Genomic DNA, 15,071 nt, shown 5'->3' on the forward strand with positions numbered 1-15,071 from the left:
ATAACACTAATTTCAAAATCCTTATTTTTTCATTTCTCCCAAACAAGTTAAATATATAATATGTTTGATTATTCTAATTGTCAAGTATAAATTACTCTTAATTTAAAATAATATTATTGATCTTGATTTGATTCTTAAATTCATTTTAGTCAATTAGACATTCAAAAGTTACAAATTATCCCATAATTATTTTCAAAACCCATCCTATAAATAAAGATGTTTTGGGATGCTTAAGAAATAAATTGCATTCCTACAATTGTTTTTCTATTGTCGTGATATTCTTTTGCCATGCAATAAATCTAGCTTAAATTCTCTTTCTTTTTGTTTATGATGTTATATATTGTTGGATTAGATGCACAAATTAAGTTATGTTTGGTTTTGTATTATTTTGGGTACTACTTCATTTTTTTTTATGTTTTAAGATCTTTTAGATTAATTTTTCATCATAATTGTATAATAATTTGTTTTCTGAAAATAATTATTTTGAAAATAAATTTTAAAATTAAGTAAAATTTCTTGAAAATTTAATGTTTTGAATTTCTTTTAAGTTTTGGTTATTGCTATTAGTTATATTATAGTTTAAACTATACATATATTGTGTATATCTTTATTCATTTTTTTTAGTTTTTGTTATAATATCAATTTATATACCAAATTCTTTTTATACTTTATCATGAAATAAAAGAGTAAACTTAGTGATAAATTAGAGAAAAGTGATCACTTATCACCTATCCTATCATATGTATCAAGTATGCATTTTATTTTATATTTTTTTATATGAAGTGAATTGATTTATTTCTTTTTTTAGTGATATGATTTTTTTTATTTGTCATTATGATATTATGTTTGTTGCTTTGATATTATCATTTTCATGATTTAATTTGAAATGGAGTTAATTACTAACTAAGTGAATCAAAATTGATAAAAATAGCTCTTTAGTTTCAATTTGTTGATATATATAACAAGTATTATAAAGTTTATGGTAAATAATAGGTATTAAAAGGTTAATTTTTTATTCAATATTATACTATGCTATTTTTTTTTAACAAAATTTTTAAGGATGTAAATTTTTCTAAACATTTAGAATAAGTTGAATTTCTTATAATTTAAAAAACATATAGTATCATTTGGATTTAAGAAGAGTTACATTCAAATGTGAACTTTTATTACCTTTAATATATTGGAATATACAGCTGACAAAAAAATGTTAAGTGTGAATCATAAATTATTAGTATTATATATATTCAGATTGATAAGTTTATTTTTTATGAGAATACTAACAACGTATTTTATCATTAAAAAATAAATTTTTATCAAAATTATAAATATAATGTTCCTTAAAATAAAAAAATGTCGATGTTTTTTTTATAAATAATACTCTAACTTTTAAATAACAGTATATATAATAAAAAATTATCTAATTTTATAGTTGATCTATCATTTTTACATGTAATAGTCTAATTTAGTATCATATGTATTTTGATTATTACATATCCAAATTGATTTACTTGATAACATTTGACCTTCAATAATATTGTAAACTAGACCTTCAATAATATTATAAACTAGTTTTTTTAACCCGTACAATGTACATGATTTTTTATTAAATTTTTCATAATTTTAAATTTATTTTTAATTATTGATCTAATATATAATCATATATTTATAAATGCTAAGTTACAATTAAATGATAATTTATATATAATATATTATAAATGATATTGTTTATATAAAAAGAAGTTTAAACTTTTATAAATTTTCAAGAGAAAGAAGACGATCTTTATAAGATATAAGTTAGCTCGAGTATCTAGAAAGAAAGATGTCATCATAAAGACTTTGTCATGATCCACCGTGATCTTTAAAGAAGCTATTTGAGTTAGGTGATTAATCATAAGTGGGCGCATCATGTGGACTATCTAGTCCTTATAATGGATTTCCATTTGCTTTAGCACCTTGCTTAAGAAGATTAGGCATGTTAAGGTCGTAACATTGGAACTCCCCAACTCTAGTAACTATGCCACTTTTGGCAGGTTGTGGCGAAAGGGATAACGGAGCTCGCTATTTGGTCCTAGACCTATTGAGATTCCATGAAAAATCACAATATATAAGCTATAAACATCAGTACACCAAAAAAGGGTCCAAGACATTGGCTTATTTGATCAAGTTATTTGAAGGCAAAACCTCTTACTGTGATTGGAGAACTAATGAAAGGTGAGAATGCAGACTTAAAGCTCTCACAAAAATCTTGGTAAATTTGAATTGGAGTCTTTCCATTAAGAACAACAAGATCATCAGCCACTTGATCAATGCAGACTTAAATTGAAATGTGTCGTTGTGGTCATCTCTGGGCAGTCGATTGTTATGCGACCTTATCCTTCATTAATTGCTGCACTTGTAGCTACTTAACTTCCAAGGATTGAAAGCCAAGGTGTTGCTGATGTTCTGTTTGGTGACTATAGGTTATCCGAATGATCTTGCTAACATTTTCATTTTAAAGGATTTTGGATTTAAAATTTGTGTGCTGGTCTGCTTTATGATCTACACCGGTTGCATATTAGATTGAGTATGTATTTGATAAGTTTAATGTCTATTAATAAGATTTTTATAGTGATAATAGCTCTTACATGTACCAGCAAACTTATGGTTATATGCCATATGGGACGTATTTTATTCCTAGTCCACCTCTTCTTGCTATGGGACATGATAGTCAGCTACATGCACTGCAGACATTTAACAAAGCAAATGAGACTTTTATTTTTTACAACAATTCTTCAAGGGAAATAATTTTGATGAAATAAAGGGCTTTGGGGTTTCGAGAAAGAGTCACCTTAAATGGGTTTTGAAAAGAACAAAGAGAAATTGAGAAGCTTAAAGAAACACAACACGCTTAAAGAAACACAGCATGCCATTAAAAGCTTTAGTTGAAGAATAGTTAGAAAGGCTTCTGGGTTTAAAAAATGAAGAAAAATGATGCTTCAAAGCAAGAATTACTTACATTACTTTCCATTTGGATTTGGTTTTAAATTACTTAAAAATTAGTTTTAAATTGAGATGAGATAATATAGGGATAAGAATTTCATTAAAATTTAAATTGATTTTTTATTTATAATTTAAAATTTTAGATAATTCAATCATTTTTGAAATATATTTTCTTGATAAATAATTTAAAATTAGTAAATATCTTATGTGTCATTTTAAAGAGAAATTTTATGAATTTTTTTATGTGTTAAAAAATGAAACTGTTCACGTAAACGTCCATGTCAGTAAATTTTATCTGATAACTATATATGTTGTAATATAATATATATATATATATATATGATTTCGACTTGAATTTGATAAAAGTTTTTAATTATCAATAAAATTTAATTACAAATTCAAATAAAAAAGAATTTTGATATTCATATATTCAAATATTTATATGCATAATTATCTCTCAATTAAAATTTTAATTAATTTTATTTCTATTGCCTTTTATTTTAAGGTGTTTACAAATTAAATGAATATTATTACTAATTTAAATCTTTTTGGTGTAATTACTTTTAATTTATTATTATTGCTAGTCAACTATTAGTATTTAAAATCTTTATTTTATTTCATTTAAAATATTTATTTTATTTTATTTAAAATATTTATTTTATTTTATTCTGTCTAAATAATGGAGAATTTTAAGATAATTCTTTAACTTAAAGATTTTCTCAATAGTTCTAAATAAATATTTTAGCAAAAATTTTTTTTTTCAAATGAAAGGAATTAGTGTTAAATTTCAAATTAAAATCATTTTTATCCAACACCGAAAATAGCGCGTAATTAAATTATACCAATTTATGAGCGTTGTGGGGGTGCTAATCCTTCCCCACGTGTAACGGATTTTCGAACCCAACCTGATTTTTCGTATACCAAAATTTATCTTTTTGATAAACTTTAAATCCATTTTTATAATTTTGTTAAAAGGATAAGCTTTTTGGTGACCAATCACACCCTAACAAAGATTGGTGGCAATTCTTCTTCTTTTTTTTTTCTCAATTTTAAAACTCCTTTATGTCTGACGGTCTCAAAATCGTTACGACACCACCGCATCATATTTCGTATTGGCAAGTCTAAAAAACACCACCAACATCTAGATTGTCCTCGTAGACAGTGTTCAGTTATACTCAGACATGCAACAAAGCCTAAACTCTATTTGGGGCAAAGCAATGTAGTACTTTTACCAATAAATGATTGATTTAATCGATTAAAATTATATTTTTTGATGAAGAGATATTGAGTTTGAATTTTATTAATGATCATTTGGTAAAGTCATCTTGAATGTACGATTTGCAGTCACCTGTTTTAAGCTATCAGATACGATACATTTTATCTTAGCCTAAAAAATTAAACAACCATTTTTCTTACAAAAAAAAAAAAATGCTGGACTTCTGATTTTTACTGTATGAGATCATTGGCTAACCCGTTGGGTCTGAAAAGATAATCAGCCGCATGCATTAAGATTAACAAGAGTGAACTTCACACTTGCCATCTCAATAAGGTCTAATTTCAATTTCCTGTTGCTTATAATTGGAGAGCCAATTTCAAAGGCTTCACTTTAATCATTGGACAAAGAATTTCAAAGGCTAATCAAATTTAATTCCATCCAACTCAATCTATGGACAAATTTATTTTTAATTGTAAAAAGTTCTTAATTTATTTTATCTCTTAATTCTTATCTATTTAATTTTTTACTTTATAATGATATTATATTTTTAAATTCTCTCAAACTCCTAATTTTAAAAAATCTAACTAATAAATTAAATTTAAATGTTAAAATATATAAAATAAACAAGATAATAAGATAAAATTGCAATTCAAATTTCCATTTTGAAATAAATATAACAAGAGATTAATAATAATACAAAATTGACAATGGCCTATTATCATTTATCATAGTCATGATGATGATATGGATGGAGAGAGATTGAAACATGACGCATGCATGGATATACATAGATGGGTGTTTATGGAAATACGGAAAAGGAGATTTTAGAATTTTTGAGAGATAAATGCCAATCTAATAATGGGCCTATATATTATTAAATTGAAAATGTAGAAGAGTCAAAATTTTGGGACATTGTGAAGAAGATCAAGGCCGTCAAGCACGGGACGAACCAACGAACACAACAACCAAACATTTTTTTTTTCTTTTTTCTCTCTTTCATTAGCTTTCTCTCTCACTGATACTGCATTTGGATCGAGGGGGAGGCAAAGAAAGGAAATAAAAAATAATGAAAACAGAAAATTATTATTTTTTGGATAAATTTTTAAGTTAAAAATATAAAAGAATTGAAAATCTAATAATTTTTTTATTTTTTTGTAATTTTTATTTTTTAATACTTCAATTTGAAAAAAAAAATAAAGAAAAAAAATTTATGTTTATGAAAAAATTATTATATTTATATTTTTATTATGACATTAAATTTAATTATATAATTAAAATTTTTTATAAAAATATTTTTTTATGAATATTTTATATAATATTATAGTTTATAAATATTTTATTATTTTAAAATCTTAATAACAAAATAATTAAATTATCAAAATAAATTAAAAATTGAATTTAACATAAAATTAAAGATAAATCAATAATTAATTAATATATCGTACTACATTAAACATATTTAATTTTATTTTAAAACATTTATTTATATAAATTAACTAATATAAAAATATATTTGTGTGTTATATATTATTTTATAAAAAAATATAATTAAAAAATATTATAACAAATTATTTTATTATTTATCTAAATAATAATTATTAAAATTTCTTTTTTTTTCTTTTCTGATTAATTTTATAGTGGATATACACTTTTTTTAAAAAAAATATGACTTTCTTTTCTTATACTTTTTTTTTTTATTAATATCTATAGCTCTCTTTTTCCATCTACAAGATCTTCACTGTTCCCCATATCTAATTTATTAATGTAACGAGAAGCCAAAAGAGATAAAATATTCTCTTCTGTTTTACCCGTTTCCTCATCAATTTGCAGTGTCTTTTTTTTTTCCCTTTTAAATTCTTAGTACATGGAGTGATGATCTTTAAGGTGGGGTTGGCTTTTACATCGATGGAAACCATTTAGATGCAGCAGGTACGTGGCTCTTCTAAAAACTGCAACAACAACGACGACAATAACTATTTATTTTTTCTGGGCGTATTTTTTGGGATCATTAATTAAGGCAAAATAATAAAGATGGGATTTTTTTGTTTTTTGTTTGTTTACAGAGGAATCTGAAAAAGACCATTTCTTGATAGGGGAGTTTCCATTTGATAATGGCGGTTGCTGAGAATGCTGGGGCACAAATGGGGCCATCTGATCCAAATTTGGAAAACACCGTAGTGTCGTCTGACTCCAATGCGGTAAACGATCCTGTTAAATCAAAAACCAGGACTGATTCCGTGACTGCTGCTAAGTGTACTAAGGAAGACAACTTTCAACAAGAAAAACCAGCAGCAGGCCTCAACAGCAATGGCAATAGCAACAATCAGATGCAAAATGGGTTTAATGAAAAGAATCAGCAGCAGATGGTGACAAAGACTGCTGGGCTTAATGGGTTTAGCAATGTGGAAAATGGAGGTCATAGTGAAAATTTCAAGAATGATATGAGTGATTTGGCTGAGATTTTGTCGAAGCTTAATCCTATGGCTGAGGAATTTGTACCTCCCTCCCTTGCCAATCATCATCATCGTAATCCTAATGATAGCCATCATCAAAACCAAAATCAAGGTAATCGCTTTTTGGAAAATGGGTTTGGATATAGTACTGACAAATTTGTAGTGCATGCTAATTCTGGCAACGCCAGTGGACATACTAATAGAATGGTATGTTGCTTTCTTTTTCCTTTGGCAATTTTTTTTTTTTTTTGTATTTTATAACAATTTTATATTGGTTGTTTTTGTTGATTTTCTCTTTTTCTTTTTTACTCAAAAGAGGAATAACTATAGCCAAGGGAAGAGAAATTTGAATAATAGAGCGAGCATTGCACAGCGAAAGGATGCAATTAGGAAGACCGTTTATGTATCTGATATTGATCTACAGGTGACATATCTCACACTCATGGTTCTCGCCTCAGTTTTACTTTGTTTGTGCACTGATAGTGATATCTTACTGATTGATTATGTTTATTGTATAGGTTACTGAGGACCTTCTTGCGGGTCTCTTTCTGGGTTGTGGACCTGTACTTTTTTTTCTCCTATTTAATACAGAAATTTCAGTTTATCCAACTTAGCAGTGGTTGATTATTCCCCTAAAATAACTTCCTGTTATTTTGGTCAAAAGGTTGTTGATTGTCGTATATGTGGTGATCCTAATTCTATCCTCCACTTTGCTTTCGTCGAGTTTTATAAAGATGGTATTATGGAAGTCTTATGCATTTGGTTAGCATTGATGTCTGCCCTCTTTTTACAGCATTGACAATTCAGTGTTCTTGTAGAGGATGCGAGGGCTGCTTTGAATTTGTCTGGAACCATGCTTGGTTATTACCCTGTAAGAGTGCTGCCTTCGAAGACTGCAATTGCACCTGTTAACCCTACTTTCTTACCCAGGGTAAAGCATCTATATGATGAATGAACATTATTCACAGTTGTGTAAGTTATTGAAACTGAGTCAGAGACATATTGATATGTGTTTTCGTTTTTAATTACTTGGCTTCAAATGTTTTATGCTCTTCAGTCCGAGGACGAGAGGGAGATGTGCACAAGGACCATTTACTGTACAAACATAGACAAGAAGGTAGTTTCTCACGTCCACTATTTTTTTTTTGAATGCCAGTGTGATCAACAACCAGAGCAATAATTCCTGGCATGTTTGTTCAATTGATACAGGTAACTCAAGCTGATGTTAAGCTCTTCTTTGAATCAGTTTGTGGGGAGGTCTGTAGTTTCTCGTGTGTGATCTGCCTTATAAATGTGTTATATTTGTCACATTTGATGATTTCTTACTGAACATTTTTGCTTTATGGTAGGTTCAACGCTTGAGGCTATTGGGAGATTATCATCATTCAACTCGTATTGCTTTTGTTGAGTTCACAATGGTAGTTACACTGTTGCTATCTTTATTACTGAAACTGTTGCAACATCTGTTTTTATGGTATCAGGTTAAATTTCCTGTATTGTGCTTTCTCAAGTTGAGAACATTCTGTGCTATGTTGTGGCCTATACCATAAAGCTTACTTATTCTAAGATGAAAAATGACATGGCCTATTCCCTTGTAACATTATCTAGCCACTTCTTTACATAGATAATGTACTATCATTTTTTCTCTGTTATTCCAAGCCTTAACTGTCTTTTTAGTCTTTTCATTCATGGGGTTTATTGATCTGAAGAATTAAGTGGATGAAGTGAAGTGACATTGGTCTAAAACCTCTTCAGGAGAGCTCACTTGGTTTCTACTGTTTTGGTTTTGACATCATGCCTCCTTTTTGGTTGCTGCTTGATTGTGTTACTTCAAATGGTTTTTGGGACATGAACTGTAGGATATACATTGTCAAATGGGACTGGAAGTTGATTTAGGTGAATTGAGTTGTGGAAAATTTACGGTTCTGTAAGAGTAGTCCTGGTCTTTCCATTGGTCCCCTCTCTCACTACAGTCTCTAAGAACGATGGGTGGGGGAGATACTGAAATGTCTTTGTTTGAAGGCTATGGTCATTCGTAGGGTCTTTACAGCTGTTGTTGCAAGACTGTTAAGATCAGTTATGATCATGCTTGCTGGTCCATGAATGGTTGATTGTAGGAGTGTGAAATGAGGAGCCTGTGCTCACAAGTGTAGTGGAAGCGTGTGTTGAAGGACAGTGAACCATGTTTATGAAACCTTCCTTTTACCTGCTGTTGACTGAGGGAAATGAGGGTTTAATGCATTTCAGAATGAATTTTTTCTGTGATTAGCAAGTTTAGAAATGTCTAGCTTTCTTTCAACTATCCTGAGTTCTACCTAGAACCAGGGGAGAGTCGTGTGTGCGAAAGACTCACTTAAATCTCCATGATCATATGCAGTGTTTTTGGAAAGTAATTTGTGATGACAAACCTAGTCAGAGGATGCAATCAGGATGTTGGGCTTCTTTTGTTTTGTGATGTAGAGCATTACTCCAGACAACCTTTTTTCTTTTATGCTGGTGGCCAGACGGAATGATTATCCATTTGCTTGAGAGCACCGTCAGCCTTAAACTTATCTAGCTTATTATTCTGCACCACAGCCATTTGTTGCATCATACTCATGTTGTTGGTGTGCTTTTTGTTTAGTTGAGGAAGTGCATTGCACTTGCTCAAGATGAATCATTTTATCTGTTGCTGCCAATTTTGAAGATGAGTTAATGCACTTTCCTTCACTTTCTCTTTCACTATTTCGTACTTTTCTAATGGTCAAGAACTTTTTTTTTTCTGTAGTTGAGCAAAGTGTGAAGATAAGTGCCTGGTAACTTTGTTTTATATGTGATTTAATCTACTAGTTGATCTCTGACTGTTGTTTCTAGTAGCATGGTAGAACTGGGTTCTAAGCTCTTAAGCTATCATATTACCCTTCTTCTATCCACCCCATTATTAAACAAAGCTTTTGCATCATTTGCCACAAATCTGTTTTAGATGCTTAGCTGGAATGATTTCCACAAATATTTCACTTGGAATGGAACTGCCAAAAGTGTGTCTATTTTTCAGTAGAAATATGTTTGTACTTTTCCCTGTGATTGCCATTGAATGACTGTGCTACAACTTGTTTGCTGGAATGTCTCACAATGTTGGTTTTATTTGTAAATGAGTAAATTGGCTTGGATGTTGTGTGCAAGGATGATCTTCACGTTTTATTTTTCTACTCTTGCAGGCTGAAAGTGCGATTGCAGCCCTCAACTGCAGTGGTGCAGTTTTGGGATCTCTGCCCATAAGGTTAGTTTGTGAGATTTTTCTGTTTGAGCTGATGTCTTACATTTTTTTGGTTGAAAAATTCAAATTCTTCCCTAATTTTATGGGATTATTTGCCTGTTGCATATGCAGGTTAAGCCCATCAAAGACACCTGTTCTGCCTCATGCTCTTCGCCCTGCAATGCACTGATTCACCCCTTGCTTGTTTCTTTCTGCTGGACTTATCAATTGCCAATATATATATATTTACACATGCATACAGCAGTACATTCGAGGTACTTTGGGCGTTAATGTTATCTTGTCCCTGGATCTTACTCAGTATCTTTGTTACTTATAGGGGGTTAATTGCGGTTTGTTTCTTTTGCTTGTAGAGTTGGAAGGGATCATCATTTTGTCCCTGCATCTTAGTATCTTTGTTACTTACAGGGGGTTAATTGTGGTTGGTTTCTTTAGCTTGTAGAGCTGGATGTGATTCTGAGGACACATTGTTAATTTATGTTGCATATTGCAATGCACTTTCTAGGGGTGATTGCTCGGGCATATCTGTCTAACAACTGATAATTTTAAATAGACTATCTCTTACTGTTGATTATGATTTGTTTTCTGCTGATTCCTTGGTCGCAATTTTAGATGCCTTTATCGTTATGAAATACTAGACTGTCCACCTGTGCAGTCTTTTGGTTTGAATTTCTGATAGAAGAGTTGGAACTTAGAAGTAAAATCCATGTGAATTTTACCAAAAACTGATTTTATAATCTCATTGAATCTTAAATAAAACCCTTGTCTCTCTTAAGATAGTCGAGTTGGCCTCTTATTGAAATAAGTATATACTTTTTTCTTTCATAGATATTCTGATTTTAATGTTAAATATGGTATACTAACAAGTAACACCATATTTCGATTTTTCTCAAGGTAAGAAATGAGTGAAGCATCTGTGGTCAAAATTAGTTATTGTTTTGGAAGGTTGAGCAAAATGCCAAAAGTCATGGAGATTTTCAAAGAACCTTCTTGGTGGGGGAAAAGGGGTTCTGTCAATGATATGTCCTGGATTTTAACCCTGTTTTGTTTTTCTCATATTGGTAAAAAAATGGTGGTTCCTTTAAATAGATATATGGCACTTTGACTTGATCAGATCGCTAAGGATATGGAAGAATAACACTAATGATGCAATATTGCAAGCAAACATACAAGGGTTTACCTTTTATGTTTGAGATTATGAATTTAAGGGCAAATATTTGACAATTAACATTGGCCCTGAGCATTCCCTAAAATTCTGACAGTGAACTCTGATAGAGCTGACTTACTTTGGTCTGATGTTGCTACAAAATTTTCATTGGAACAATTCTGTTTACCTCAGAAATTGAACTACTGAGAGTGTTGGTATGGAGATTCATGTTTACAAAAAATGATTTCACAAATATAGATTCAGATCTCTATATAGATATCATTACGGATTCACATAATATCTCCTCATGGAAGTGCAGCATTAGCGTTCGACAAACCATTGTTTGTTTGTTTGTTTTAATACGTAACTTTCACTTCAACCACAAAATAAATTAATTCTGTGCTTTCGAGTAATGGGAATACCTAGCGAGCAGCCACAACCTTTTTTGAAAAGTTTGTATCTGCCTTTAGCTGGTGGAGTGCGGACCTGCGGACCAATCGTCCTACTTACCCCACCGGGATTCGCTGTCTAATAATGGCCTCTTTCTACGTAGCATTTGAAGAAATTAGAAGCAAATTAATTAATTAATTATATATGCACAATCATGTAAGTGAATTTGGAACAAGGAACCCAACGCAATCAACGTTTATTTAGTTAGTGTTGGCATTTTCTTCGATTCCCGACATATACTTCATGAATCCCGGAAGTTGAATATGCAAAAGATGGACAATGGAAAGATAAAAATGCCCAAGGAATATGAAAGATGAGATGTAAATTTTTTACTCTTCAGGCATACGACAGAGAGTCAGACAATGACTCTATAACAAACTGCAAAACGAAGGAAAACTATGATGAACTGACAAGCCAAGCAAGACCCTAGCTGGCTCTCTCTTTCATTATTCAGACCCAGTATTGCTTTTTAGATAAGTAAACTTAAAATCCTATGAATTCTTGATCAATAATGCGAACAGATATAGTTTCTATAAGAATCACTGTAGGATCATTTGAGACGAATTTAAGAAAAAGGCCATTCCTAAAAGGGGTAATAAAAAGTGTGTATATTGTGGTGTGTCAAAGAGAATATATCCAAATAGCAAATCTAAAAATGGCCGAAAGTGAAAAATCGTATTCTGTCATTTACTCTTGAATGCTTCTCTAATCTTTGCGGTATTGAGGTGTGATTTTTGTGAGAAAAGGTAAAATGTAAAACCCCTCCCTTTCTTTTCTGCCTGTAATCTGTAGAGAGTATTCAGTTGACTTATCTGATTGTATCCTTTCCACTGTTTCTACTGATCCTAGTTATGAAATCGTAATTTGATCAGTCGCTGGCATTACACATGAATTTTGTGCAGAGGCAGTTCCTGGCATCCCGGCGACTTCTGCTGTGGCTGGTGCACCTGTATTTTAAAGGAAGCTTGTTACAATAAGATCTATTTCCCACCTATCAAGTAAAGTAGTGCTGTGCAAATAAAAAAAACAGTAAATTTTTTGATACTCAACCGGTAGTAGCAAGCAAAGATGGAGTGGCTGCTTGAGGAAGTGTTAAGGTCCCAAATGTACCGTGTTGCTGAGAGGCGTTAGGATATTGAGTGATTTTTGGATACTGACTTGTGCTGCTCTGCCCATGCTGGGGATAGAGTGGGAAGTAACTTAAGTAGACTCCAGGGGATCCAGGAGTCCCGGTGGTGTAACGGGATGGGAACCGCTGCCCTCCATATACATTATAATAGTTCTGCCAACAAAAAAACTGATTTCAAATCAAAATATCCAACTGTTGTTTGACACATCTGTAATGATTGAACATAAACATCAAGATTTCATACTAAAAGTTGCAATAACAATGTCGGTAAAGATGCATTCAGTTTTTAATTGAACACCACAAATTCTGAATTGCAAACTGCAGTGACTGGTCTAAAGTGGGACTCAGATGAACGCATAATTTAAAAGATAGAATCGGAGACTAACCATTGAATAAATGTTCTGTGTGTGACCAGGATACCTGAATGTTAAAAGAAAAAACATTTAGAACATTGAACTACAAATTGAAATAAGAATTTACTAAATCATTTCAATTTTCAAATACTATTAAGCTATGTATGCAAAGGTTTTGAATCAGATCTACCCGTAAACCCAATATGGAAATGCATATTGCGGGATGAGTTGACCATAAAATGCTGGAGTACCAATACTGGATGGTGCCATGACTCGAGGTGGTGGGCTAAATTTCTCCATCCCTGTAAATTTGTTAGCAAAACAAACGGAGACAGCAATAAATGTAAACGCAAGGAGACCGAGAGAAGCAAAATATGCAAAATGAAACAATCATCAATATCGACTGCCGCATTTATGATGTTGGTTCGATGGCAAATCAAGGGGTTGAATAACGAAGAATTTGATTACCATGCTGAGAGGCAGAAGTTGGACGATTCTTTTGAGCACCAAGAGATGCAAGATTACAGTTTGCTCTTCTTCCATCAATCACGGGAGATGGATTAGAGCAAGCCCTCATCGCCGAATCAGCATCCTTAAACGTCACCTAGAATACCATAATTAAAACAAAGTTAAAAGGCTAAATAAAGAGGCGAAAAAAGAGAAAGATTGAGGGGACGTGTGCTTACAAAGCCATAACCTTTTGATCTTCCTGTGCTTTTGTCATTAATAACGACAGCTTCTAGTATCTCTCCGAACTGCTCAAAATAACGTTTCAGGGTATCTCTTTTAGTCTCCCAAGCCAAACCTCCGACAAAGATCTTGGTGTAAGTCGTGTCACCAAACCCTGTAGCATTGGTTTCACCCGGCATCTTATTTGGCCCTGGCTGAGATATGGAATCACAGTCCAAACTCCACACAAGCGCAGCCAACCCCAGAGATAGAAAAAAAAAAAGGAAAGAACCCAGGCGAGAATCAGCACCTAAAAGCCAAAATACAGTGGAAAAAGGGGAGACAAAGTGAGAATGAACCGTTGGCTGACAAAATATTTATGGAGTGAAAGCAATCGCATCAACCCTCTACAACAACTTCAATCAATAAGGTTTACTTCTCTCTTCTTTTTCTATCAAACCTTACTAGATTTCCACAGCCAACTCACCTCAGATTCCCCAACAAAGATACCCTAAACGAGAAACTTATCACTGTTTAAAGGTTTGAAAATTGGAGCAAATTAAAAAAAAAAAAAAACTGCACAACAGAACCCATGGGACGCCAGAGAAACGAAATAGAAAACCTTGTACGATTATTGAGGATTTTATTTTATTTTTACCCAATTATTGAAGTTTTTTTTAGAATGTACTGATAATTCACTAAACTAAGAAAAGGAAAAAAATAATAAAAAAAAGTGCAAGTGGGCACAAAAAGGGCAAATACAGTAGAAAAGGGGAATTTCCAAGAACCTTATTTCCATATTCCGTCGTTTATTTGACATAGATATCAACAGTACTTACTATACTTTTTAATGGGTCCAAAGATACGTGCCTTGCTGTATCCAACTCTCCATCTTTCTTCTTTCCTCATTTGCTATCAGTTGTTTAGCCATATATTCCTTTTCCATATTATTAAATTATTGATCCAATGGCTGTTATCCCTGGAATATATATATATATATACATATATATATACATATATGTTTTAGAGGCCATTAGAAGACATATTTATTGACCTTCACCTTCTCTAGCAGTTCAACAGCCGCTCATTCAGCAATAATAACCTATTCTTCTTCTTTCTATATTTTGGATAATTATAAATTCTAAATAAGTTATTCTTCCGAATGCTGATCGAGAGAACGTGCTTCCGATTTGGGTTTGTTGTATGAGACAAACCGTTGTTTTAGCCAACGGATTTTCTTTGTGATTGTTGAGAGTGTAAACAACTATACATTGATCCTCGTCTCCAATAATTACAAGAACACAAAAAAGAGTAGGGATTTGGTTGTTTATTAATTCATGAAAGATGATAACCAAATTGAATGCATATTAAATAATGGGAACTTTATATGTAATGAGACATGCTGAAATAAAACCAATTAAT

The 15,071-nt window shown here is 31.6% G+C and overlaps 2 protein-coding genes across 5 annotated transcripts; one reads left to right on the forward strand and one right to left on the reverse strand.

Moving 5' to 3' along the window:
* Positions 1-5,925: 5,925 nt before the first annotated feature.
* Positions 5,926-10,475, forward strand: LOC111279977 (polyadenylate-binding protein-interacting protein 12-like). Of its 4 annotated transcripts, XR_016329126.1 has the most exons (12): positions 5,926-6,124; positions 6,289-6,855; positions 6,965-7,072; positions 7,167-7,211; positions 7,313-7,385; positions 7,467-7,579; positions 7,706-7,765; positions 7,858-7,905; positions 7,998-8,066; positions 9,846-9,907; positions 10,016-10,158; positions 10,255-10,475. XR_016329126.1 is itself a non-coding variant. In XM_022867080.2 (11 exons), exons 2-11 carry the CDS (start codon positions 6,307-6,309, stop codon positions 10,071-10,073), a joined length of 1,185 nt encoding a protein of 394 aa, XP_022722815.2. In that variant the 5' UTR covers positions 5,926-6,124; positions 6,259-6,306; the 3' UTR covers positions 10,074-10,475. The 4 variants fall into 4 exon arrangements, 2 of the variants coding, with proteins under 2 accessions (XP_022722815.2, XP_089602403.1); XR_016329127.1 differs by lacking the exon at positions 7,858-7,905; XM_022867080.2 differs by having other exon boundaries at positions 6,259-6,855; positions 10,016-10,475.
* A 1,315-nt stretch (positions 10,476-11,790) lies between these two features.
* Positions 11,791-14,231, reverse strand: LOC111279988 (uncharacterized). Its single transcript, XM_022867102.2, has 6 exons — positions 13,667-14,231; positions 13,449-13,584; positions 13,171-13,282; positions 13,014-13,047; positions 12,549-12,780; positions 11,791-12,445 (listed from the first exon to the last, which is right to left on the reverse strand). Exons 1-6 carry the CDS (start codon positions 13,847-13,849, stop codon positions 12,348-12,350), a joined length of 795 nt encoding a protein of 264 aa, XP_022722837.2. The 5' UTR covers positions 13,850-14,231; the 3' UTR covers positions 11,791-12,347.
* Positions 14,232-15,071: the final 840 nt, after the last annotated feature.

This window comes from Durio zibethinus, chromosome 17 (assembly GCF_047325235.1).
Source record: "Durio zibethinus cultivar Kanyao isolate XHJ-2024 chromosome 17, ASM4732523v1, whole genome shotgun sequence".
Lineage (NCBI taxonomy): Eukaryota > Viridiplantae > Streptophyta > Magnoliopsida > Malvales > Malvaceae > Durio > Durio zibethinus.

Coding starts and splice junctions, on each gene's coding strand:
- LOC111279977 (XM_089746277.1), top strand. Junction 7,386..7,466: donor CGTCGAGTTTTATAAAGATG/GTATTATGGAAG, acceptor GTGTTCTTGTAG/AGGATGCGAGGGCTGCTTTG. Junction 8,067..9,845: donor CTTTTGTTGAGTTCACAATG/GTAGTTACACTG, acceptor CTACTCTTGCAG/GCTGAAAGTGCGATTGCAGC.
- LOC111279988 (XM_022867102.2), bottom strand. CDS start 13,849: ATGCCGGGTGAAACCAATGCTACAGGGTTTGGTGACACGACTTACACC. Junction 13,283..13,448: donor AACTTCTGCCTCTCAGCATG/GTAATCAAATTC, acceptor ACAAATTTACAG/GGATGGAGAAATTTAGCCCA. Junction 12,781..13,013: donor CACAGAACATTTATTCAATG/GTTAGTCTCCGA, acceptor TTTTGTTGGCAG/AACTATTATAATGTATATGG.